This window comes from Varroa jacobsoni, unplaced genomic scaffold, assembly GCF_002532875.2.
Source record: "Varroa jacobsoni isolate VJ856 unplaced genomic scaffold, vjacob_1.0 scaffold_57, whole genome shotgun sequence".
NCBI lineage: Eukaryota > Metazoa > Arthropoda > Arachnida > Mesostigmata > Varroidae > Varroa > Varroa jacobsoni.
The window spans coordinates 124,421-148,701 of NW_019212959.1; the positions used below are offsets into that span (position 1 = coordinate 124,421).

General features: G+C 40.5%; 1 protein-coding gene across 2 annotated transcripts in view; it reads left to right on the forward strand.

Moving 5' to 3' along the window:
* Positions 1–23,556, forward strand: part of LOC111261018 (uncharacterized) — a 27,971-nt gene extending 4,415 nt beyond the window's left edge. The window contains exons 2-9 of one of the 2 annotated variants that reach the window (XM_022834181.2): positions 10,677–10,824; positions 12,894–12,954; positions 13,169–13,304; positions 13,798–13,931; positions 20,005–20,221; positions 20,361–20,579; positions 20,991–21,233; positions 21,825–23,556. In XM_022834181.2, the coding sequence (XP_022689916.1) occupies positions 10,677–10,824; positions 12,894–12,954; positions 13,169–13,304; positions 13,798–13,931; positions 20,005–20,221; positions 20,361–20,579; positions 20,991–21,233; positions 21,825–21,943 (1,277 nt within the window). In that variant the 3' untranslated portion in view covers positions 21,944–23,556. The remainder of the gene's footprint in view (positions 1–10,676; positions 10,825–12,893; positions 12,955–13,168; positions 13,305–13,797; positions 13,932–20,004; positions 20,222–20,360; positions 20,580–20,990; positions 21,234–21,824) is intronic. The other variant, XM_022834192.2, reaches the window with a different exon arrangement.
* The last annotated feature ends 725 nt before the right edge of the window (positions 23,557–24,281 follow it).

A 24,281-nucleotide genomic window follows, 5' to 3' on the forward strand; every position in this document is an offset into this window, starting at 1 on the left:
AAAAAAAAAAAAAAAAAAAAAAAAAAAAAAAGCAATAAAAATCTAACATCGACCGGAGTTTGGCTTTCCAATCTAATAATGTGCAGTGTTTTCTTAATTATTTAAGTAGGTTCAAAGTGATAAAGCGAGACAGAAAATCTCAAAGGAAATTGAAGATAAGTGCAAAGATGAAGGTTATCATGAAAGATTATATAGCAAGATAAGATTTTTTTCTGTAATGTGTGTGGAGTTTGTAGTAAACATTCAGTTATAATAATATCATTGATGAGTACAATTGCATTTGATGATAAGTTATGCAGAAATCACGAAAGCGTTCGTGCATTTCGGTCTATGGTTCTTCACCTGTTTCCATGAAGGCCATTGAGCCTGTCAAATGGGTTCATATAGAAATTAACGTGATTCGTGCCTTTGCCATAACTCTTCATTAATCTGGTCGATATAACGCTAGCGGGCAGGGATAGATTTCCACTAATAAATTGATGGCTTTTAGTATCGGGTCGTTAAATAATGAAATGACTCTTTATCATCGTATGTCATCGCTTTCGTTTCGGTGTTATGGAACTGGTAAAGTTTATGACGATGGCTGGCACGCTCTATCCAGTAGTACGCGTAACCCGCCTGTTACACGATTATTCCTTAACCTCGCGTTGTTTTTGTCCTTATTTACTAGAATGCCAACCGTGTATTAGAAGAGCCTGCCGACGCAAAAAGATTATCTGAAAACGATATCATAACTATATATTCGTGTCGGATGGATGAATTAGAATAATCTAACATTATTTTCCACCTGAAGATACTTTTTTCCACCTACCAAAAAAAAAATCCCGCCAATTGCTGAGTCCGACATTCGAATTGCAACGGCACATACGTTTGTTACGATTTATATCAATGAGATGATTAAAGAGAGCAATTTCTATATCATTGTTCCCAGTATTGACTCCCGGACTCTCGGACACGAACTACAGACTATTTGTTGCTTTTAAATTTGTCCATATGTCTTTAGCGAACGAAAGATTAATAACGTCCTGTTTCGCAGCAGCAGCGGCGGCAGATCTTTCAACGCGCATCGGCTATTTGCGGTTGCCGTGTCTGTTTGCGCTACCCGCAAAAAAATGAAGCCATTGGGCAGCCAAACGGAGAAGGGCTTAGGCTCTGCCGATTAGATTCGATGGACAAAACGCGCTCCGTTGATTCTATAGGTTACGCAAGCGTGTTCGTATCACTGCTAAATAACCCAGCTCTCGCCCGGTCTTATACCGACGGTTAGGGGACAGTGTTACCGCGTACGGTGATGGAGAGGCAACAACACGACTGTCGCACAAGATACGTCCACCAAACGCGTCTGATCGGCGACTGACGTTTTGTCAACAGCTACTGGCCGCGGGCAGAAAACGGGTCAGAATACTGTTCGAACCAATAGTGTGCTCAGAGAAAAGAGAATAGCGTCGGAGATAGTTCAGAATGAGCCCGCTAACGATCTTTGTAGGCAGTCACCGATGGCCTTTCGTAGACTAGTGAGCGGGCATTGGCGTTGTCCCTGTTATTCCTATTGGCACAGTAGTTTAAGTAAAACATTGGCTACGAGTAATTCATGACAGCAAGCCGCATCTAGTGACCCCATTAGCTCTATTCATTGTGTGGTCATTTCTGTCGAGAACAGGAGTATGCGTTGGTTGATTGGTTGGACATTGCTCAATTTCTATTTTTGCCCTAGGAAAAATAATAGCAGCTTTACTTATATATTATGGAGGAGTGTCTAACGCGGGTAACATGTGTCCGTAGTTAGGCAATGCCGTGATTTGGATAAACGTACAAAGAATGGTGCAATACGGATTGATCGCTTGAGTGTTTCAGTGTGGGGGGGGTCATTAGATTATTTATATATATATATATATATATATATATATTTACTGCAAAAAAAGGGTGTTGTGCTAATTTATTCTACTCTAAGTACGACCTATCGCGTTAATTTTAACTTATCTAAACTCGATAGGACACGAGTCTCTTAGGGTCCAAAGGTCACATATTTAGTCCGAAATTATAAGCTTCCTAGGTCAAATTTTTAACTAAAATTTAATTATTAATTAAAAATACGCTATTTTGGCATAAATGCCGTCAAAAGTAAGAAAAGTTATCATTCAGCTATTGTTATTAAAATGAATGTCAAAAGCAATTTGATCACAAGACGGATATATCTAATTTGTAGCGTAAAATTTTTTGACGAACGTTTGTTTAACAGAGATAACACTATCCAATGGAATTTTTGGTGATAGGGAATTTCAATTGTGATTCATTCAAATTCAATTCAAATTGATGATCACAGTTTATCTCTATTGACAGTGTTATCTTAGTACTTAAACATAGGTAATGCGCTTCCGAAAATTCTATAGAAATGCGTGATCCAATATCTCATTTACAAAACGTAGTGTATTTTATTAGAAAGTTGCTTTATTTATTAATTTTGCTTCATGTTGCAATCCAGGCCCATAACATTGAATTATATAGGTGTTTTAGAAAAATGGAAAGTGAAGTAAAAGTACCGTTTGCCTGTTTCGTTTGTGCTGTTAAAGGTATGCAATTGAAACGATCCGAGCTTACAAACCATCTCATATCTAAGTTTAAATAAATAATACACAATAATATTCGTTAGAAGGCCTAGTAACTTCATTTTCCGGGTAACTTTGAACTCTGGCAACTTTTAAAAGTAGGCAGAACTTCTACAAGGTTTTTTTGACCATGGTGCCTTTCTTGCTAATGGAACGTTTTCTAGAATGTGGTCAGTTGTTCAAATCGAGCTCTGCAATTCCAAAGCAGCTATTAGGAAAACTACACGATGCCACCTGTCAATGTCACACGTAATTCTCGCTATCTGAGCTAACGGTAGGGAAACAGATTGCTTGCAAACGGATATCATGTCCTTCCCTTCTGATTCAACGCTTGAAAAGCCAGGGGGATAACGGTCAGTATCTTCTATACCTCGAAGGAGTAATGTCTGCCCCTATTTACATCGAGTGATCGTAAATTAATAACGAACACGTGTCTAGTTACTGAGGAAGCTCAAAAAACCTCAATAACGTGCATGACCCCTTAACGCAATTCGCAATCACAGGCGTACCTTATGAGGGAGAAAAAGTAAAATCGGGCTTCTTGTGACAAGTCAGATTTTTGCACTACAAATAACGTACAACAGATTAGTAGATGTCAGCTATAACATCATTACCTATGATATTTTTGCCATTTGCCGCAGAAACAAAACTGTATCATAGATCATAAACACTAACTATTTATAGTTGATTTGGTGGATATTAGCAGTTACCTTAGACAGAAGAGATTGCTCAGTTGGATGATGAGGGAAAAGCGAAGACATGGACGCTATCATTGTCAAGAAATTCATGTTGGATAAAAAAGTTGCACCGGGCTAAATATGTTCGTTTGACTTTATTTATAACGAGGGCTCACCCCATTTGTTTACCTTTAAACGAGTCTGAAGGGGTGATGATGAAGTTCAAAAGAACGGGTCGTCGATGCCTATATAGACATGTTAAATCCTGTGTTCAACGAACCCATGTCAATTTAGCTATACCCCAAAATTTACTGCCAGTCGATTTGTGCGGGTATACTATTCTACTACAGAATTAGAAATAAGCAGATAAATCACTTAGTTTGTTCATAGCCTTTCGTGATCCGTTGTTTTAAAACACAGTGACAGCATAAACTGGCTCATAAATTCCAAGTAAAAAATAATCAGTGTCGACACGGTCATGCTAGGCAAGACTATATATACGTTCGTGTCTGGCTGCTTAAGTGTATATATATAGATATATTTATTTATTATATGTGTGTTTTGTGTCAAACTAGTATTTGCCTAATATCTGAAGATTATGAGCTAAGCTCGATTTTTCATCACTCAAAGAAAACCTACAAGGAAAAGGCTGCGTTATATACAAGTTTATTTTCAAAACCAAATCGTTATAACCTTAGTAATTTTGCTCTCAAGAATAGCTTCAGGAATAATAAGAATAGCTATATATACTTTAAAATGCTAATAATAAAATGTGCTAAAAATAAAAACGATATTTAATGAATAACTCGTACTCACATGAGCAATCAACCACTACAGTAAATTTTCAATGACCGCTGTCAGCATCGGCCTAGGGCATTCTAGAGGGCAACTCTTGGGCTTCGTCCCGCCGTCGATTTTATCATTAAATACACATTAAGCGCACTCGTTCGTGCCACACAGTTTGCACTTAAGTATATACATTCGTCTACTTAATTATATATTAGTGTGGACGATGCTGATCTCTGCATTTTGCCGTTTTGTTTTTAAGTATGGAAAATGAGAAATTGTCGTCATCGGTTTACGATTCACTTAGTTAATCGAAAGTTTTAGGCGCCAAAGTAAATTTCATCTTGGGAAACAGGAGCAGCTATTAAGTGGGTAAATGGCTTGTGCGGAAAAAGTCCCAGGATAAAATATGAGCGATCTACAGAAAATCAGCCTACTCCGGCTGCAAACAAATGGGCAAATGAAATGAGACTTTTTGTAGCAAATGTTTATTTATTATTAAATAACGCTTACCCTTCAACACATTTTGTCTGCTCATGTCTTCAGGTCCGCGTTCACGCGCTAGTCAGACCTTTCAGTACAGGCGAAAATTGAACCAGTTACTCCAAAGCTATCCTTATCTGATTCCAGCTATTTACACCCCCCTCGCTCCGCTCTACCCATTTCTGCCCATCGATTTTAGTAATACAGCCCCAGCATAAACATTCAAGTATAACGATGGCCGCAACGTTTAAAAATCGAGCCCTTAACTCCCGTGGCGAAATCAAATAGTACAAGTTGTCGTTTCACACTTCAGAGCAGTTTGTTGTCTTTTCTACGCAAAACTGCCTTAACTTTTTTGCTTCCTCGCCTAGGATCCTAGACTAACTTTCTCCGTTCATAAGTCTGGTTTCCTCACTCCTGTTCGTATCTTCAAGTATTTCCGGGGGAGCTGTTCGACCGTATATGATCTCCAGGATCAAAAGTGATGACAGCAAGACGATTTAAAGGCAGGCACCAGCAATAGCGGCGAAAGCTATAGCTAAAAGGACGCTCGAAAGTTAGCAGCAGGCCGTATCGCCTTTACTTCGCCACCTATCCATACGGGAACGAAGTCAGGACCCAGGACCCAGAAGGCTGCAAGCGCTGACAGTAGTGGAAGTAGTGAAAGTTCGATGTTACGCTCCAGCTACTGGCCCAGAGAGGTTAAATAGAATCAACAGTGTAAAGCTCAATTGACTAGCATGGGGTACCTTTAGCAGCTTGGCTAGGAGGTTTGCTCTTCTTCCAGCCAGCCAGCTACTCTGGTCCGAAATATAGCATTGAGAGTTGTAAAACGTCTCTATTGAGACCTCTTTTTTTGATCGCATTTTCAATATCGTTTGCGCTTCCCTCGCCCCCCGAGTTGCCCGAACCTCGTAAGGTGGCAACCGACCCTAGAAAGCGCCATGAAGCCTAACACGTTTGAGAGCTTGTGTCTTGTACCAACGCTCTGTGGATTATAAATATGTTTTTAGGTAAACAGGTTGTGCCTGCCTTGCCGATACTTCCTGTATCTGTACTAAGTATTGAGCAGTAATGTGGCGTTAGTTTCAGCAACGCCAGCCGAGCGAAACGTTGTACGAACATCGAAAGCAGTTCTCATCCAATTCGGTTACCAGCACCCGCAAGCCTAACTCCCATCATCGACGATATTTATCATCGACGCTCTTAACGGCGAACGGCGCCAAAAGTTAACTTGTGCTTGAAGCGCTCGGCTTGGAAATCCGTTACACAAAACTCTAACTCCGCTACTAGCACTCCGTCCGATCCGTATAGAAACGATCATCCTGTCGTTCCCGCGACGCGCATTTATACACGAGGTGACAGGAGAAGCGCAAAGCAGCCGCGTACCGCACTTGACGAAATGAAAGCTACGCTGGGTGCTAAGTGGGTGCTTTTCAGCATCGTTGCTGTTGTCATTAAAAACTTGTCGACGTGCTTCGTGCACGCAACGACAGGGTGATAGAAATTAGAATCATAGGGGGCGCCTGTGAAAATGTGTTATAGGGCTTGCTCGGGCCGTCGTTGACGAGACACCCCAAAGTGCGATCGGGAGATGATCGAGACGAGATGCTTAGAGGAGGGAAAGATTTTCAAATTCTGTTATTAACCAATTCGTCGTATGCATGTTTATACTCTTGAATGATGCTGTACGTCGTGTTATGCTGCGCAGATGGCGGCGGATGTTTCCGAGCAACGACAGACGTAAATAATTCGAGTCTATATATAGGTTTAGAATAGTCAGCGCCCGAGTGAGGTTCTAACGAAAACAGAAGCGTATAGACGGCCTAGAAACCTAGATTTGTAGAGTAGAAATCTACTAGGTATGGTGGACAACACATGAATGCTGATCATTGTTTGAAGTTCACTTAGGAGCAACCTGTCACTCAAAGGCGAGTTTTATAATATACGCCAGAGCATAAAGTAATATTTCCGATCGATGTTATCCCTACTTCGATCAGGTCTTTACCTGAAAATAGAGTTGGGTCTGTGGTTATTAGCTGATGACCTAAAGGGTGAAATCAAAGACATACATTTTTCAACACATAGTATTGTTGAAGCCATGTGTCCTTTAGTTAGCTATGCTAATATTTCTTAACTACATATATGTGGCTCATTAGATTCACGCTATTCAATTATGTCAATCAATTATGTGCGCTATATAGCGGGCACCACCAAAGCAACCGCCAGGCACGCTATCTGCTTATATTATTCAAAGAGAGCGCTTTCCAAATAACATATAGGGCCCAAATGAAACATCTTCATTAGCATTGCCAGCAGTCGACACGGCCACAATTTTCGTAATAGCACCAATATCAATTATGTCCATAAAATAACTATCAAGGTGCCCAAATCAGCTTATGGAAAGATCTCTGCTCGCTACCGCAGTTGACGCTTTGTAGTTCCCGTGGCATGTCCGACGTATTTGTGACATTTAACGATCCGTGGACACCCTATGTGTACCTCAGCGTGCGACGATCCCAGTCACCTTGATTCTATATGGATATGCCATGCAGCCCATGAAGCTAAAAGGGGCGACAGCTCCGCGCTGCCGCTGTCATGATAGAACCTTCATGGCTTAGCTATCAAGCGTCTCACGCCATATGAATCAACTGCTCCCTAGTCTCAGTCTATCTTCTGCACTTCGATCACGCAGCTCGGTGATGGTATCGGAGGAGAGTATCGCGATATCACAGTTGTCGAGCTAATTGGCCGCTCAGTCGTCTAAATCTGAGTTACCTAGCAGGCCTGGATACCGCAAGCCGTTGGACATTTGGTGATGCGTGATCTCGCGGATACGTGTTTCGATAGGTCGGAAGTGAGATGCGTTAGTCGAGGAGGTCAGCATTACTGAACTGTTTGGTCGTAAGTCATAGATATAGGTCTAATAAGTCCAATTATAGTTTTTGACCCTAGCATAATTAGACAGCCACAGCCTGCGTCCATGCTAGCTGCCGGACCAAAGTCCTAATGATGCGTTTCTGCGCTGCTCGCGAATGCATATTGTCACCACTACGCTAAGAGGCTCCGGGGGAACGCGAATGTGAACACTTACGTGTTAGGACAAACAGAAAAGTTCTCCCGCATATGTTCTTGTATCCATTAACCTAGTAGTGCGTCTGCGAGTGTGAGTATAACGGGAAAAATCAATATAACGTGACGATGTGAAGGTACAAAGGAACATAAAGATGGTAGGTGGGTAGAACGGGTGAAAGGAGATTAACGCTGAAAATATGGTCGCGTAACAGAAAATAGTTAGTGGGCATTGCATAGTTGTGCTACATGAGGACGAAATGCTCAACGACTGAAGATAATGAAATTATTAATATGAAACGATGCAGTGGGATTAAGGGGAGGAACTGTCGCTTGTTTTTGTAATTTTGCGAAACTGAATACACCCTATAATTAGTTCATAATATTTTTTTATTATTACCACCATTTTTATTATTATATAATAATAAGTTTATTCATACCTTATAGATATAAAAACTAGAGCATAGGAGACGGTTTGTTTGACTATGAATCTTGGGGATCACGCTCTTTCAGTTAGCCTATAATTCGTGACAATATTGCTATTAACTTTACCAGTTTGCAACTTAACACGTGACACGTATTTAATGCTTACACATGACTGCACTTAAAGAAGTTGGGCAACTCTTCAACTGTAGCAGATATACGCCATAATTAAACAGCACTAGAAATAGAACATAAAGGATTTCGTGTGGTGTATGAAAAACATTGGCATATTTGAGACGGTTAGAATTAAACCGTAATGTTGATTTTGTATTAGGAATTATAAAATACACAGAATACAGTGCGTTTATATTTCGAATATTTATTGCCTGATTCCAAATATAGCAGGATGTATAATTACCGTAAAACGAATTCAATCGCCATTTCTACTACGCGCGTCATATAGTCGTCTCTTGGTGATCCTTCCATCGAAGCGAGGTAAACACAGATCTCGGGGGCGCAGTAGGTGGAGCCCTATGAGCTGCGCTGCGAAGTATGCTTGCCGTTCTCTATCTGCTTGTATAAGACTCGAATTGGAGCGTGAGATCGAACCCGCCACAATATTTTGCCAACAGCACGCTTTGCCTGAGCATTTTGCCGTGTGCTTTGATCAATCTAGCCGCATACGATGACGAGTACAGAAAGGGACCTCGCCGAACGACTAACAAACTGACTTAACAACTCACCGATCCTACCTACCTTTTCCTTTCTCTTCAGGCTTATCTCATGCTTCAGAAGCCGAGAGCTCCAAGTCCTCAAAGAAACTCCTGCAAAGACTCACCAATACACATCACTAGACGGCCTGTCTACACCCTAGCCGCGGCCGATATAGATGATTATCTACTGAGGTGGAGCGCGCTTTGAGGCACTATAGAGGTATAATTCGTTGGTTGGTTGGTTGGTTGCATGCATGCACGAACCTTGTGTAGCCTGTTGCCTTCCTTCGCCAGGCATCTACCTAGAACGACCATAGCTCGCTACGAACCTCTTGCCATCGCTAGATCGTGACGTAGTCCATACTCCTCTTCCTAGTCTACACTACTAGTGAAGGCGTATACCGGCCGTTCGTCGGCACACACACCTTTGTTATCGATTCCACTGAAGGAATCCTGCCTTACCCATCCCGTCGTTCCATCCATCGAGCCATTTTACTCGCCGGCAAAGGCGTCCTACGACCGACGACCGGCATCTACCTAAGAATATAAAAGGTAGTAAGCCTCACTAGGAGTAGAGCGAGGCCTGCCAAATGCTCGAGCACAGGCCTATCCTACGACTAAATTCGCCAACCAATGCAATGGAAGTTGTCAGCGATCGCGGGCAGTGGCTGTCCGCATGGTTGTGCCGGTAGTGCTGCTAACGCCGCGAAGATAGTTATGGCGCAAAATACATATACAGAGCACTGAAAAACTTTGCGGGGTACGACATGCTTCGGGAGGAAATACCCATTGTTCGAAATATGACAGCCACTGCTTGGCAGCCTATGCCGCTGGCGACAATCATGAAACTGAGCGTCGAGGCCGCAGTGAGCGTACAGAGAGGTCTTTAGATAACGGAGCAAACCCTATGTGGTAGGACCGGCTTGGTGATCGTGAAAGAATTACCCACAGAACAAAGGGAAACGGAGATTCAAAGATATTCAAGAAATATACGCGCAATTTATTTAGAAACTGGATACGCTGGGCATTCCATGGTCACCTGTATGGGGTCCTGCAATGTATAGGTGCGACACAGATTAGATGTATGGATATACACGTATTGGATGAGGAACCAGCCGGTTTGTCTATGGGCTAGCGAAACGGTGGGTTTGATGGGGAAGCTAGTGAGCGGTACGGGGCGCAACTGACCTTTTATTCGTAGCTAATCGTAATGCTGAAGAGCTATTTCAAGCAATTGCAATTGCGTAAGTAGTTGGCATGGAATGGGATGATTGTATCCAGGAAATACGTGAAGCTTTAGCGAATATTAGAAAAATGCGTCAAAAGGCACGTATTGATACTCGTCAAAATACGGTAAAACTGAATCGAACAGTCTACTGTAAGAACACTATGATATTCCCTCGAGTATTCCCTGATGTTAGCTTGGAACGATAGCTCTTTGTAGCTCTCGACAAAGGTAGAACTTTCTTTACAATAACGAAACAATTCCTATCTATATATATATATATATATATATAAAAATAGTCCATATGATTGTAACTTTAATTCAGTGCGCATATAGCACCACCTGAAAAGTAGCGCATCTTCTCTTAATGGACATATGACCCTTGACTGATTTAAGCGGACACGATTCACAGAATTTACAGCCTATCCACGAGAATCACCTTACTGAAAGCAAATTGACACTTACTTTTTTTGCTGGAAGTTAACACTAACAGCGCGCAGCCTTGTGCCATAGAACATCATAAGTTTACACACACGTAGTTTTAGTAAGAATAATCGTTTATCATGTACGTACACTTGGATCCGTTGAGTAAGACAATGGCCCCTTTTGTCTTCGAAAACAAATATGATAATGTATCATTTTGTTAATCTAACAATGTTTGATGGTTTTTCCTGCTTTGGTGCTGTTTCAGCTTGCGTGCAGGGATTGCGGCTGGTTCGAGTTGACCTCCCCAGTGGGGTTATTCTGGGAGACTCGGCTAGATTAAACTGTTCGTTTGATCTCGAAAACGACCAACTGTATTCCGTTAAATGGTACAAGGGTAACAGAGAGTTTTTCAGGTAATGAAAACGTAAGCAAAAAAGCATAGTATATGTAGAAACAAAAACAAGCACCTATATAAGAAGATAAAGTAAAATGTATGTATATTTGTCGACCTGAACAGGATGACCAATTTCTGTCCGTGTAGCAAGATACACGTCAAGAGCAACATAGGCGTTCTAATAAATCATCCCGGGTACTTGAATGGTACTCGATAGGCTGTCCCATGATATCATGTGGATAATGTGTACTTCAGAACACTATCCTAGTTTGTGTTTCGCCAGCTCTCATTTTGCCCACAACAATTCATTCATGCAGAAAAATTCTATCAGCACCACGGTACAAAAGCAGTAATATATTGACATTAACGGTTATATCAGTGGTGGCTCGATTATCTATAATTAACGTACAAACTTTAGGGGGCAGCATTATCTGGGTGGCTAATATGTCTGTCCTCGAGTCCTTTGCTATGGTAACTACGAGCATCACCTGGCCATCGCTGGCTCAAATTTAAGCCCGGCCAAATCGATACTATCGCATATTGCTCCCACTCTTCTTCTTAAGTTTGTTAAAGAAAAATCCAACGATATCTAACAAGCGGCTTGAGGACGTAAAGGACGTAAAAACTACAAATAAGGTCCGCGGTTAATTCTACGAATATATAATATATGTAAGACGTGCCCTTCCGATACTCTACAGTCCCCAGGTTCAAGTGGACCGTCAAATAAATACATCGCAGGACATGTTATGAAACTTGGTTTTATTTAAGCGTAGATTTAGCATGAAAGTTATGATTTGTAATCAATAAGATCGACCAAATCAAGCAAAACTCCGTAATTACTAGAAATCAAGTAGTCGATATGGTGTTATTATACCCATTGTATATATGAAAGTAATTGAGCTTCGCTTGTTAGTAAGCTGTTGTTTCTTGGTGGTGCAGATAGACAAAGTTACTGTTTTAGATCCGATATATATATACCAGATATATATATATATATAAAGAACCAAAAGTCACGGAGGAATTTGGAAGGGAAGACTTGGAAGAATAATTTGAAACTTTTCGTTTTTTATCTGTTAAGGGACGCACTAATACTATTTTTATATTCCTATATTACTACGTTATAACGCTATAGTGTTCAACAGCGCCTAAAATAATGATTACTGAAGTATCGTTTTATGGAGTAATATCACAGCATCTTACACTATACTTATGACTTCATGTAATAAGAATATAGAAATGATATACTCCGTTTTTTTTTTCGCAATAATTTACGTGTCACGTTTTAACAAAGCTTATGTGAAAAGAAGGCAATTGGACTTAGTCTATATATATATATATACACAGATGGAAGATTATGGGTGTTCTTCAATCTGATATTAACCTGAAGGACATTTATTAATTTATATTTTTGTTGTCTTAATTAAAAAAAGTTTCCTTAAAAGTATCTATTCGATTCTACTGAGAGCATGTGTGGTTCTTTTGGACGATGAAGGCAGAAAATATTTGCCCTGCTTAAAACTCTATGAAATCCAGAAAGCACACCTATGAGTTGATAAAATATTATATTATTATATAGACCAAAATACATTTTTCAGTGTGTTGCATCCTCGAAATAAACGTTCTAATAAGAAAATAGTTATTTATTCTGCGATTGCGAACAAACATATATCCGGTAAAAACTTGAGAGAAGCTTTGTATTTAGCTATAAATGATGCCATTATAACATTATGTGTCGCAAAACTAGAGGCACTTAAATACTATCTGTGCAAGCTGATCACTAGCGTTAGATAAAATGTCCTGCCACTAAAGTGAGCTGTGGTCTAACAGCACTGATCACTAATGACTAACCAAATCGCGACGAGTTCTACAAATTGGACAAAAGTTATTAGATAGACATTTTACCGAACGGCGTTTAGGCCGCTTTGCTGCTATACCTAACCAACTGACCCATCTTGAAGTCCCGTCTTGAAATATCTCCTTCAGACACAAGTTCAGGACACAAATGTTCAAGTTTGACGTTAAGAGCTCGTAGCCAATGTGTACTCCGCTGGACATCCTCTTAGCTGCTTTTTTTGGCCTTTTTTACAGATATATTCCGTCGGACACACCTCCTTCACAAACTTACTATCTGCCTGGGGTCCATGTAGACGTAAGTGTATCTTTAGTGATAAAAGTTTGGGAATTTTAATTTACCTCTCTCTCTCTCTCTCTCTCTCTCTCGCTCGCTCGCTCGCTCTCTCTCTCTCTACTAGTCGCTAGTTGCCCGTCATTGTATGAAGAGAAGATTGTAGTTGCCCAATATTGTATAGTAGATAATATATTATTTTCACTGTATGTTTGCGTGAATTTATTATTTATTACAGAAGAAGCAATCAAACATGAACGTACTAGTTCTGGCGAAAACAGATATATCTAGTGAGGACAGATATAAATGTGAGGTGAGCGCGGACGCTCCTTCATTCCAGACAATCCGCGCAGAAAAGGATCTCAAAATATACGGTAATATAAATATATCAGTACGAACGCACTATACGAGAAAAGGAAAATTGTCAAAAAAATCTCCGTTATACGATAACATCGGGGTACTTTGTACTTGTCGTATACAGTACATATGAGTAGACTGATGCAAATTGACAAGCATTTCTATATATATACTGTATGTAAATTTGTTTGTTGTTCAATTGATTGTCTACCCAAAACCTTCAATATTTGAATTGTAGGGTATCGTCGCTGCTGTAGATTGCATTATTTATCAAGGAGGTGTGGGGAAGCACTTACGGGCTGTCTGGGCCACACGCAGCTATTCCCCTGGATAGTGTGACTCTGCGTTTGAGAGAATACCAGTCTCTACGAAATTAACTGCCGTCAGTCTGTGTTCTCAATAAAAAATTCTGTTTACCGTTCCACACGAAGGACAAAAAACATTTAGTTGAAGGTGAATAGAATAACTAAGTGAGGCATTACGTCGAGTTTTTCAATATCTTCATTTCAGTTTTACCGAAAAAAGGTCCAGAAATTGTAGGAGTGCGTCCTCAATATGATGTCGGGGATGTCGTGAACGTCACATGTCATGCGGGACCTTCAAGACCAGCTGGAGTGGTCGAATGGTTGATCAATGGAGACCACGTACGTATATACAACGTTTGGTCGAATCAAGTTCTTTGGCTAACCTAAAGTTGATATTAATTAAATGCTATTTATTAGAAAGTTTCTTGTTTGACGTTGGGGTTTGAAGGCAAGCAAAATATTTCGTCCAGCTTCCAAATCCAGCCTCAAGTAAGATATTTAGAGTAAATCTTAGTTGGCATGAAATGGACTTGCACGCTGTTAAATCAAGCACTTTTAGCTACTATACGATATCGAGAATCAACCCATACAATTTGACTTTTGGATTTTGTCAACATCGAACATTCTTTATTTGCCACGCTATCGGGGTTACGCACGTCTCTTCTGTTCCCCTACAAATATAGCGTACAGTGGTTACTACATACTAGGCCACGTTTTTCGAAGACAAGCTTGCTCGTTATTAGTTTGCCTATATCGGCCAAATAACGGGAGACTTCAACACTGTCAGTAGAATGAAGTAGGCCGACGTAGTTTTTTATCGGCAGGTAAGAACCAAAGCTCTAAGACCGCACGAGTTCTATAGCCAGTTAGTTACACGTAGTTATTCCCAGAAATTCTATTGCGCTCTTTTGCTTGTAACAGTATGTACAGTGTGTGCCCTTTAAAACACGAATGCGTATATATAAAAACGTATGGAGGTCCTACACGTTTCTAGATAGAGCTTGGTGTGACGAGGGAGCTTTTTTGAGAACATTTTTGTCTACAAAGCGGCTGGTTAGCTAGTCGACTTACAATCAGCAGTCCACCGTAAGAAATTCTTTGCGACGCTACTTTGGAGTCTCTGCGGCTCTCATCTTTTTAGAGCTAAGTTAGTTCGTTCATACCGCCTACTCCGGAGTCTGTTCAGCTTCAAAGTTAGACTCGCCTAACATGAGGAAGAAATTTCAATCTGAAGTCATTTGTTTTTTCCTTTCGGTGAGACGTTTTATGAATACTATGATCAACCCCCTTTCCTTCGATGGTACTTTGATGGACACTGTAAACATGTAAAGGGTCATCTAATTCCCGTGTTAATAACTTCCTAGCCTTCAAGCCACCTAAAGCCGTTTAGATAAACTGAAACGGATATGTAGTGAAACAAACTTCCGAATAATTGGCAATACAATTACCGCCAGATATCATTATTTTCAATGCATACTCATTGTTGAACTCTGACAGCCCTAAATGATGGCGCCGGCGAGTGGTATTCCGACCAGCTAGCAAGTTGTAGCACTCAATTATCATCTTAACAAATTTCAATTTTGTTAGATTCCCTCTGAACACATCAATTGCTCACTCGTTATCTCATGCTAAAGCTCCCTATAGGCAAGATAATATGATGTACTACCGGTATCGGATCCTATACTAGAAGGGATAGAGTCCCCGCAGTAATTCTATGTATAGTCACGGCGTACGGCCGAACGAAGATCTTTCGAAAATGTACGCAGTTAAGCTTTTCGACAAAAAGACTCTCGTAATGGGCATTTGATCAGTTACTGACATTATTTCTTCTTATTAGTTCTGTTGTTAAATAATGGTAATACAAACCAATACGGTTCTATCACTTTCCTCGAGATATTTCTCTATCATTACCTCGAATGGTATGTACATTGTAACCCATTTCGTTATGCATCGTACATGTTCTAATTATATATATCTTTATCATGAGCTTACGCAGCCCCTAAAGCAGCAATCTCTCTTCTATTATTGATGCTTATGCATGTCGCCGTACCCATCGGTATCTTTTGCTAACGAGGTGTCCTCGCGAAGGCGATGCTCTATTCAGCCATTATACTTTACAGGACCGTGTTACGCTTTTTTCCTTTCGTCCTGTTAATTTTGGCTGACAAAGACTTTAAGGTACAATTTAGTCAACCCAGGCTACTACCATGCAGCCGCTGTGAAAAATACAGCCACTCTGGGGTGCATTGATAGAAAACAGGCCAAATCGATTAGTTCCGCGTTTGTTTTGTTCAGTGAAAGCTAATTACAGTGGTTGCTTTCCAAGCCCATCGATGACAGTGCACCTATTTTACCACGCGGATCGTTTTCTGCTCCAGCCCCTCACTTCAGACTTAAACGGAAATATCAAGGCGTCGACTCGAGGGTTCCGTACGCGTTTTGGCCACTCGAATCGTATCTACTCTGCGACGAACTTCAACGACACAGCAGTAACAAAGTGTCTTCAGCATGCACGATGTTCTATATCAATATTGATATCTTAGCGAGCGAAAATTCCTTGAGGAGCTTCGGTTGAATTCTGGAATTATTCAAAACAAAGCGATTGATATAGCGCTTAGTGGTCCCATATTAATGGCATCACTAGTAAACGTATTTATTGTTTAAAAATGTGTCTTTTTTTTTATCTTGACAAGGCACTCTTCACGCTGAGCTGCAGTGTAATGTAGCATAATGTAATAGATAGACAAAAAGAAGCGTCCTATGCTGACTATGCATGATTGGCATAATACGAAATAATATAAGAAAAAAAACTCCCTGACATACTTGTTATTTAACTTTTCACTGGACATTTTACTACACTGAATAAGTGACAAAATTATACATTTTGCTTCTTTCTATTAAGGCGCTAGAATTTTCGTTGTTGCAGCGTGACTATGTTCCTAGTTCCTCCTATCTTTGCATACATCTCATATGCCCTTTATGACAGACTGCTGTGATTATAGACGCAGTTCTCCGGCTGCTGGCCCTTTAAAGGCCTCAACAAAGGCTGTCACCGTTCGCTCTCGTCTTCTGAGTAGTATATCGAGAAACCTTGCTCCTGTCAGCAGCGACGTATCGCGTGAGCCTGCACTACCAGATCATATGGTCTTCGAAGTTTTTCAGGAGAGCTTACCGTTTTAAATTTTTACCCTAGGTCTTGCCAAAAGCGAAAAAAACGTCGTACGTGCACAGAGGCGTTGGATCAAAAACGGCTAGACTAAACCTGCTTTACAGACTAAGGTGGAGGACATACCCCAAGGCGAGCAGACACATAATATAACAATGTAATGGTATAAACGTTGTTAGTCTTTGTCATATTGGGTAAGATGAGGCGTAAAGATGAACCGGGTAAGGATGTTTCGATGCTACAGACAAAGTATCGCATATTTATATATACCCGCTGCGCCTAATGTCTGGAGGCTGCGTCTAGCCTTACGCATATGACAAAAAAAGCATGCGAAAACTTGATGTCATATTTCATCTTATAAAAAAAATCTATCTTGTGAATATAAGTTGCGCTCAAAACATTTGGGTATATTTATGTAGCGACAAGTATCAAAGTATCGTTAAAGCACTAATTTAAGGACAACTACACTTATGGATATTATACGAATGGTTATTGCTCATAAGTGGAGGTGTAAAAATAAGTTGTCAACATTCTGACATAGTCAAAAGTACATAAATGGAAGTTGTGTGATTACGAAGCCGAGGGCGTATATTTCTCGGCCTCTGTTCGGGTATATATAGGGTGTCTATGCTATTGCGTATGGGGTGGCCAATGCAGCCCAAGCTACAGAGCGGCACAGAGCGAAACCTCAGTTCAGATCAGCGTTCAGTGCGACTCTAGAAAAGCAGACGGGCCAAAGTGTTCGGAAGATTCGGCTGAACGGACACAGATTACCAAAACTACGTTAGTTAAGCCGATTGCAGAGAAGATGCTGATATCAAAAGATATTTGGCGACGGGGACTAAGATACCTTAAGAGAATCGCATAGCTCAAGGGAAACCTGAAGCGGGGAAATCGAACAGGTGAACAGGATAAATTGTAGTCCTTGGATAAGATGTATAGTTAGAGCAAGAAGTAAAGACAGACATGAAAAAATTAGCCACGTACACAAGGAGAGGCGCGGTACGTCGCTCGAGCCTTTGATGTAATGTCACAAGTAAACGAAAAGTTCGGGTGAAACAGAGACAAAGTTTACATGATCATAAGCACGTGATATTCTGTGAACTTGTACAAAAAGCCCATGGTTAGCGGTTTAGTGGGTAAAGGGACAGACCGACGTCTTGAGCCATATACATCGGACGAAAGTGTGAAATCGGAACTTGACATAATCTTTTCTCCTCTTCGATGACGCATTTACCCATTACAGTATCAAAATTTAAAAGGAAACCAATTCTTGCGTTCGAACGTCTGATATTTCACGGGTTCGAAAATGTTACTAGGGATATCTACTAATCCGCTTAAACTAGCCATTGCAACGGCAAAGATCTGGCGCTTACGAAACGGAAGAGGGAATGCGAACGATCTCGGTCAGTATAATAGACGACAGTCAATAGCCGATCTGAAGTTTCGTACCAGTGAATACATAATACGTATTCTGAAACATAGTAATGGCAGTCTAACATCTCTTTTTACTTGAAAACGATTCGATTTCCCATAATACATAAGGACGTGCTTTGTATAGAAGAGTCTGTTTCAGACCAGAGGGGCTAATGGAAGAGGATCCTCTACTGAGTCAACTAATTAAACACAATAAGATTAGAGTAACATGTTCATCCCCAAACGTGATGATGGCTTTTAAAAATAGTATCACAATACAATTTATCCATTTCCAACATCTTTGCGCTACATTTATGCTGATCAGCAAGCAGACACACGGATACTCGAATGATGACTGCTTTCGGAAATTTTCAATACTCTATGGATCGTGGAATATCTATTGTTCAATACTTATTGTCAACATTGACCCGACCAAAGGCCTTCGCAACGGAGTATACCGTACATTTACACGACAAAAGATGTAAGATTCCACTATGAAATATGACCAAGTCGTTCAAGCTGGTGGCACCCTCCCGAATAAGTTACCGCTCTGCATCACTGTTCATTTCGCTCCGTTCGTCCACAAATGCGTCATTTGCCAGTAAGTATACTGCAGAGCTCATTGATCTCAACCATGTAGCTACAAACAAAGTTACAGTTTTTATAGTAGGAGCACGGCGCATAAAAGTTCAGAAAAACTTCAGAACGGCTAGATTAGTCGACACCGTAAGCAATAGAGTGTATTCCAGGAAAGATTTGAAATATACGACTTTGTCGACAGCTGCCACCACCTAAAATCGCTGCCTCGCCAACTAGGGGAATAGCTATATACTGCTAAGAGATGCCAGGGCCAAATGCGTTCATCAAGCTTAATTAAGAATCAATGTACAAATTGCTTCCTAAGGCTCTCGAGCTTCTCGAAGCATATAATTAACCCACTCTCTGTAAACTTCAATACTCATTCGGAATCGAAGACTAAGCGACGTTCGCTGTTATTATACTATTGTCGCTTATTTGCATACCACTCTTATTATCCATATATCTCAGACCCATTATCATTTTAAGATTAGGCCTTTGTAGGAACTCGGACGACCATTCCACCCTTTCAGGTGGGTTGTTGAATAGGAATTGAGACGCGCTAGTGATTTTAACGCGCATCTGGTGCAATCCTAGTGCAGCTCTAGAGGTAAAGCTCGAAACGCTTATTTGTTATACTAGGTCACGCCCAAGAAACAACCCGCTATGAGAAGCACCGCACAAAACATTTCTCGCTATAGGAAGTTGTTGTATAGTAAGCGATGGCGACGACTGTGTGCCGATTCAGCACAGAGTAATTGTTACGGGAGCGAATTCCTAATTAAATTGAGTCTGGAAGGTAAAGGCCCCTGTTGATTACTATGTCTTCGATATTAAATAAGAACTCTGACGTATGTCGGATGTTGTCAGGGGTCCGTTCCTATTATTGTGCAGTTGAGTATACTGTTGAAAATATTCCTTGACCTTGTGCAACGCGTGTGTTTTGTTACCGAAACTAGGGATTGTAGCGGCACCAGTACGAATTCTGGTGAATGCGTACCCTGGCTTTATCATTTTTGTTTCACTTATTTGGGCATCGTCTAAGAAACTTAAGGGAATCCAAAGAAACTTGAGGATTAAAAACCGATAAGCGGTCTGGCATTGTACGCTTCAGAAAACGCCCACCTCGAGGTTGGCATTTGGTGCACTAACATTAACGACAGTGTCTGTGGCTGTGTAATAGTTATTTAAAGCTTGTGTTTGTACGGATATTCGCTGCGTTATCCTTTATTATACGTTGTTAATAAATTTCAGCCATCGGAAGAAGACGACGCCGCACAGGTAACCTATCCCGTAGCCCGTGAACACGGCCTGATGAAGTCAAAGCTGGGCCTGACCTTTCGTGTTGCCCGGAGACATTTCGACCATAACGGGGTCATGAAGCTTAAATGTATGGTTACGGTTTCCGAAACATTCTCTCAAAGCAGCGAGAAGATTGTCATTGGAACCGATACGAAATCGTATCGAGAAGGTAAAATAGCTCTTAGTTATAAGTAACACATTATGCAGTGTGGCGCAATTTCAAGCGGAAAAGTCTACTTCGAATAGTTATGCGATCAATACGCCTTTTGATTTTTCTTTTGCAACGTCACCCAATACGATCGTCCCAGAAGTTCCAGATGACGGTCCGGTTATATACGGGGGTCAAACGCATTACCACGTTGGAGATACAATGAATGTAACGTGCATATATGCACGTCAAGGCAAGCCGGTTTTAATGACCTGGTTACTCAACGACGAAGAGGTTCATCACAAGTACCTTGTACACTATCAACCAGAAAAAGACGAATTAGGCAGATATCGGACCGCGCTCGGTCTTAGGTTTACCGGTAAGCTCATCCTCCTTAGTCTGATTTTTAGCCTCACATCAAGTTGGTATCGAAAACAATCGCATATTTTTAGAAAAGACGGAATGGTAAGGTTACTGTTTACCAATCTGGTAGGATAGGTGTAACACCGCATAATGCTAAAGCGTAATAATAATATGGAGTTTTTGTTATTTATAAATTACTAAATAAAATTACTTAGCAATTTCTAAGTTTTGCCACCTAAATTATTATTGGCAGGAATAACTCGTCATCATAATAATTATCTTGATTAGTAATCACTTCTTTAATAGATGTTAACGTTCGAGCCATCGGTTCTCAACTTACGCTCTTTCCGCTGGCTATTTTTTGGGGCATATTTCTTTGCTCCTTTTCGGATCATAAAATTCGCTATTAACTCGTCTTCATATAAAGTTCGTTCAGCACATTTCCGGCATGACCAGCTACAGCTGAAGTGCATCGTGGAGGTAGAAGGCCCGGAGAGGCCACATGCTGTGCATCACAGTGCCATCCCGGGAGTTATACATCCAATAGACTTTCAAGGCCACAGGCCACACGGATCACAAAATGGCCACGGACAAAGGAACGTTAACAATGGTCATCATCAGATCACGCCCCCATTGTCCGTCTTCGATCACAACAACCTCAGTCAACAATGTGAGTAATATAAGCAAACTGATAAGTATTTTTATATTTTGGTCATGAAGCGACTTTTGCGTTTAAATAGTCAAATTAGTTCAAACTGTATTTTATCGGCGAATCAGGACCCAGACCAGCTTATCCTTCAAGTTTAGCAGACGAACACGCTACCCATTACGCCAACATGGCGACGCTTTCGAATTACGCTGAAAAAACATAACAAAACAGAAGTTTTTATTTAACTATAGAAAAGATGTCTCCATTGTCTATAGGAACATTTCATAGCGTTACATTTAGTTTACTATCAGTAGTAGAAATTCATAAAGTTAAAATATACTTGATTCTTGTGTGCAAAATTCTACCCGTTCCGCATTCAGCGATGCTCAGCATGTATATATATATATATATAGTAGTGTTGTGATAATATACACCGTAAAATAAATGGATCCTTGGTCTGGCCCGTTCATTATTAGTTAGACAAATAGGTAACAGGCAATGTGCAGGCCGCTTGTCTTTTTTCCATAGTATCCTTAATAGTACAATTACTACTCATGTTTTTCGTATATTCGACTGGTGTACGGCTTGCTAATTAGGACGTTGGTGTTACAGACTCAGCGAATTGTGCGACGACAATGGCATGGAACTTACCATTCCCGTACAATAGTTTTGTCGCCGTATGCGTTGCAATGCAAGCAGTTTTACATTTGTTGCTCGGATCGTACGTTTGAATTCTATCGTTTAGTCTATTGGCAACGGTACAACGTGGGATACAGACCGGATAAGCAGGAACACTGTCTCTGATCCTCATCCTGAATTCAGGGAGCCTATTGACCTGTTTTATCTTCACAGTCGGTCAGATCAAAATGTCCACAAAGAATACCAACTATGACGACTAGCTTTTGAGTTGAAAGGACAGAGACGCCTTTACCGGCGTGCAAACTACGTACACACGCGGCCAAACGCACGAATGATGACACACACAGTTTCAACTTAAGCTTAATTTCAACCAACGCAACAAATGCATAAAAATAACTGCTTTGAGATGTTTTGTACATAAATGTGATCATATATATATATATATATACTAATAATGATAGTGATGGCTGATGACGCTAGTCGGCGGCGGTACAATGACTGTATTTATGACGGCACGTGGAAATGTTAGATAGAGGTGTTAAACGACGTTACGAGTGGAAGCTGACGTGTATCTCGTCTGCTGATAAATGTTTACACATATAAGGAGGGGTACAGGTACTGACCGCCACCCAGTCCAGCGTTCAGAATATTGCATATCCGTCTTAAGATTTACGTTTATGAGGGAAAAAGCATGAATGATGATGATGATGATGATGATGATGATGGTGATGGTGATGATGATGATGATGATGATCATTTTAGACGAAGTCGCATCAAGAACGGAAAGCATGCTTTACTCACGGCCGAAGAAACACTGTTACGTGCTGTACAGATGAATCTATGTACTTTCGTAGTAGATGTCTGCATCCCGTGAGAAGGAGGTATTTCTCGTCGTTCAGATGGCAAACAGCGTGGAAAGGACAGCCGTCAGAGGGAGGTGGAATAACGAGTCTGAAGGAAACCCAAGTAGAAAGGAGAAACGCTATATTTGCTGCATCAGGAAAAAATGTTATTAGCTTAAAACCGCAATGGATTTCCGAGAATTTTTCCATTCCGTCTTCTGAAATGGTGCAGCTGAAAATCAAAACAGTAGGGTTAATCAACTGCCAATAAGACCGGATATTTAGTGAAATGCTATAAGAAAATATAGACAGATTTGTAAAAAAGGCACAGCGAAGAAATGTTTACTTTACATCTAGACCGTGAAAAGGGAATGACATGAAGGGAAGAAAGACCTGATTTATTGTGTGCTTTAGGTAAATCGTCTACGTGAATCAAGGTAACATTCAAGCCATTTAATTCTCGTTCAGGTTCAGATAAAGCCTGAGGTTAGATTGAGCAGGTAAAAAGAACTCGATTCTATTTTGCGATTATGAAAATCAGCCGTATTATGCCCTACTGCTGCGATTTGAACACATCTGTAGACGAAGATACATTTGGGCCTAGTAAGAGCTTATTGTAAGTTTAACTAAAAATAAAGTACGGAACACATATACAGGAAAACCTTGGAATAATGTCAGATCGTCTACTACACATAATATTCAATTTAGATTAAACGATGCACCATATTAAAGGAGGAAATGTGTGGGAGATTTTTTACTCAGTGGGTGTTAGTGGTATGAACGTCGTATATACCGTAAAAGCTAAATGTACAATGACGTCATAATACAATAACGATTACCGAATAAAAATTGTAACAATTCTAGTCAGGCTGTGTTTTAGCCAAAGATTAGCTGAGTCAGAGTTAGATACCATTAGAAATAACTAGCATTTAACAGGCAACTCTAAGCGGACATATTCGCCAATTCCTAAACAGCTCTCTTCCAAGTCTATTCGACGGTACCACAAGATTTCTAGCGTTTTCTTCGTCAAGACGTTCATGCACTTGCGTATGCGAGGCTTCACGTTGAAGTAGTGATGTGCTGGACTAGCTGCTTCACAAGAACGTGCTGAATGTACACTTCTTTACCCTACCGGTGCTTGTTTTGATCAGCTTTTTCGTGTTTCTAGTTTAGCTATCATTAACTAATCGGACTTCTGTATTTTAAATATTTCCTCGAGTTTCGGCCGGCCTCTCACTTGTCACTGTTATAGACGAATATATAGGTTGCTTGAGGCCTATAAAATGGAACAATAGGGGCTCATTGATGAATTTCACTGAATTGAACCTGTCTGTCGTGCTATATATATATATATTGCCGAACAGAAGATTTAAAAAAACGTAGTCGTGCATTTTTAACTACGTTACAGCTGTGCAGTGCACGATCCAATGGCTTTTTGTTCAAGGAAGAACGAGTATACAATCACATGCGAAATACCAAATTGTCGGTTAGGTAGAAATCGTTTATTCAGTATATAACAGGTGAATTGAATTTTGTAAAATTAATTAGAACTTTGGGACTCAAAGAACTTCGGTATGGTTTATCCATC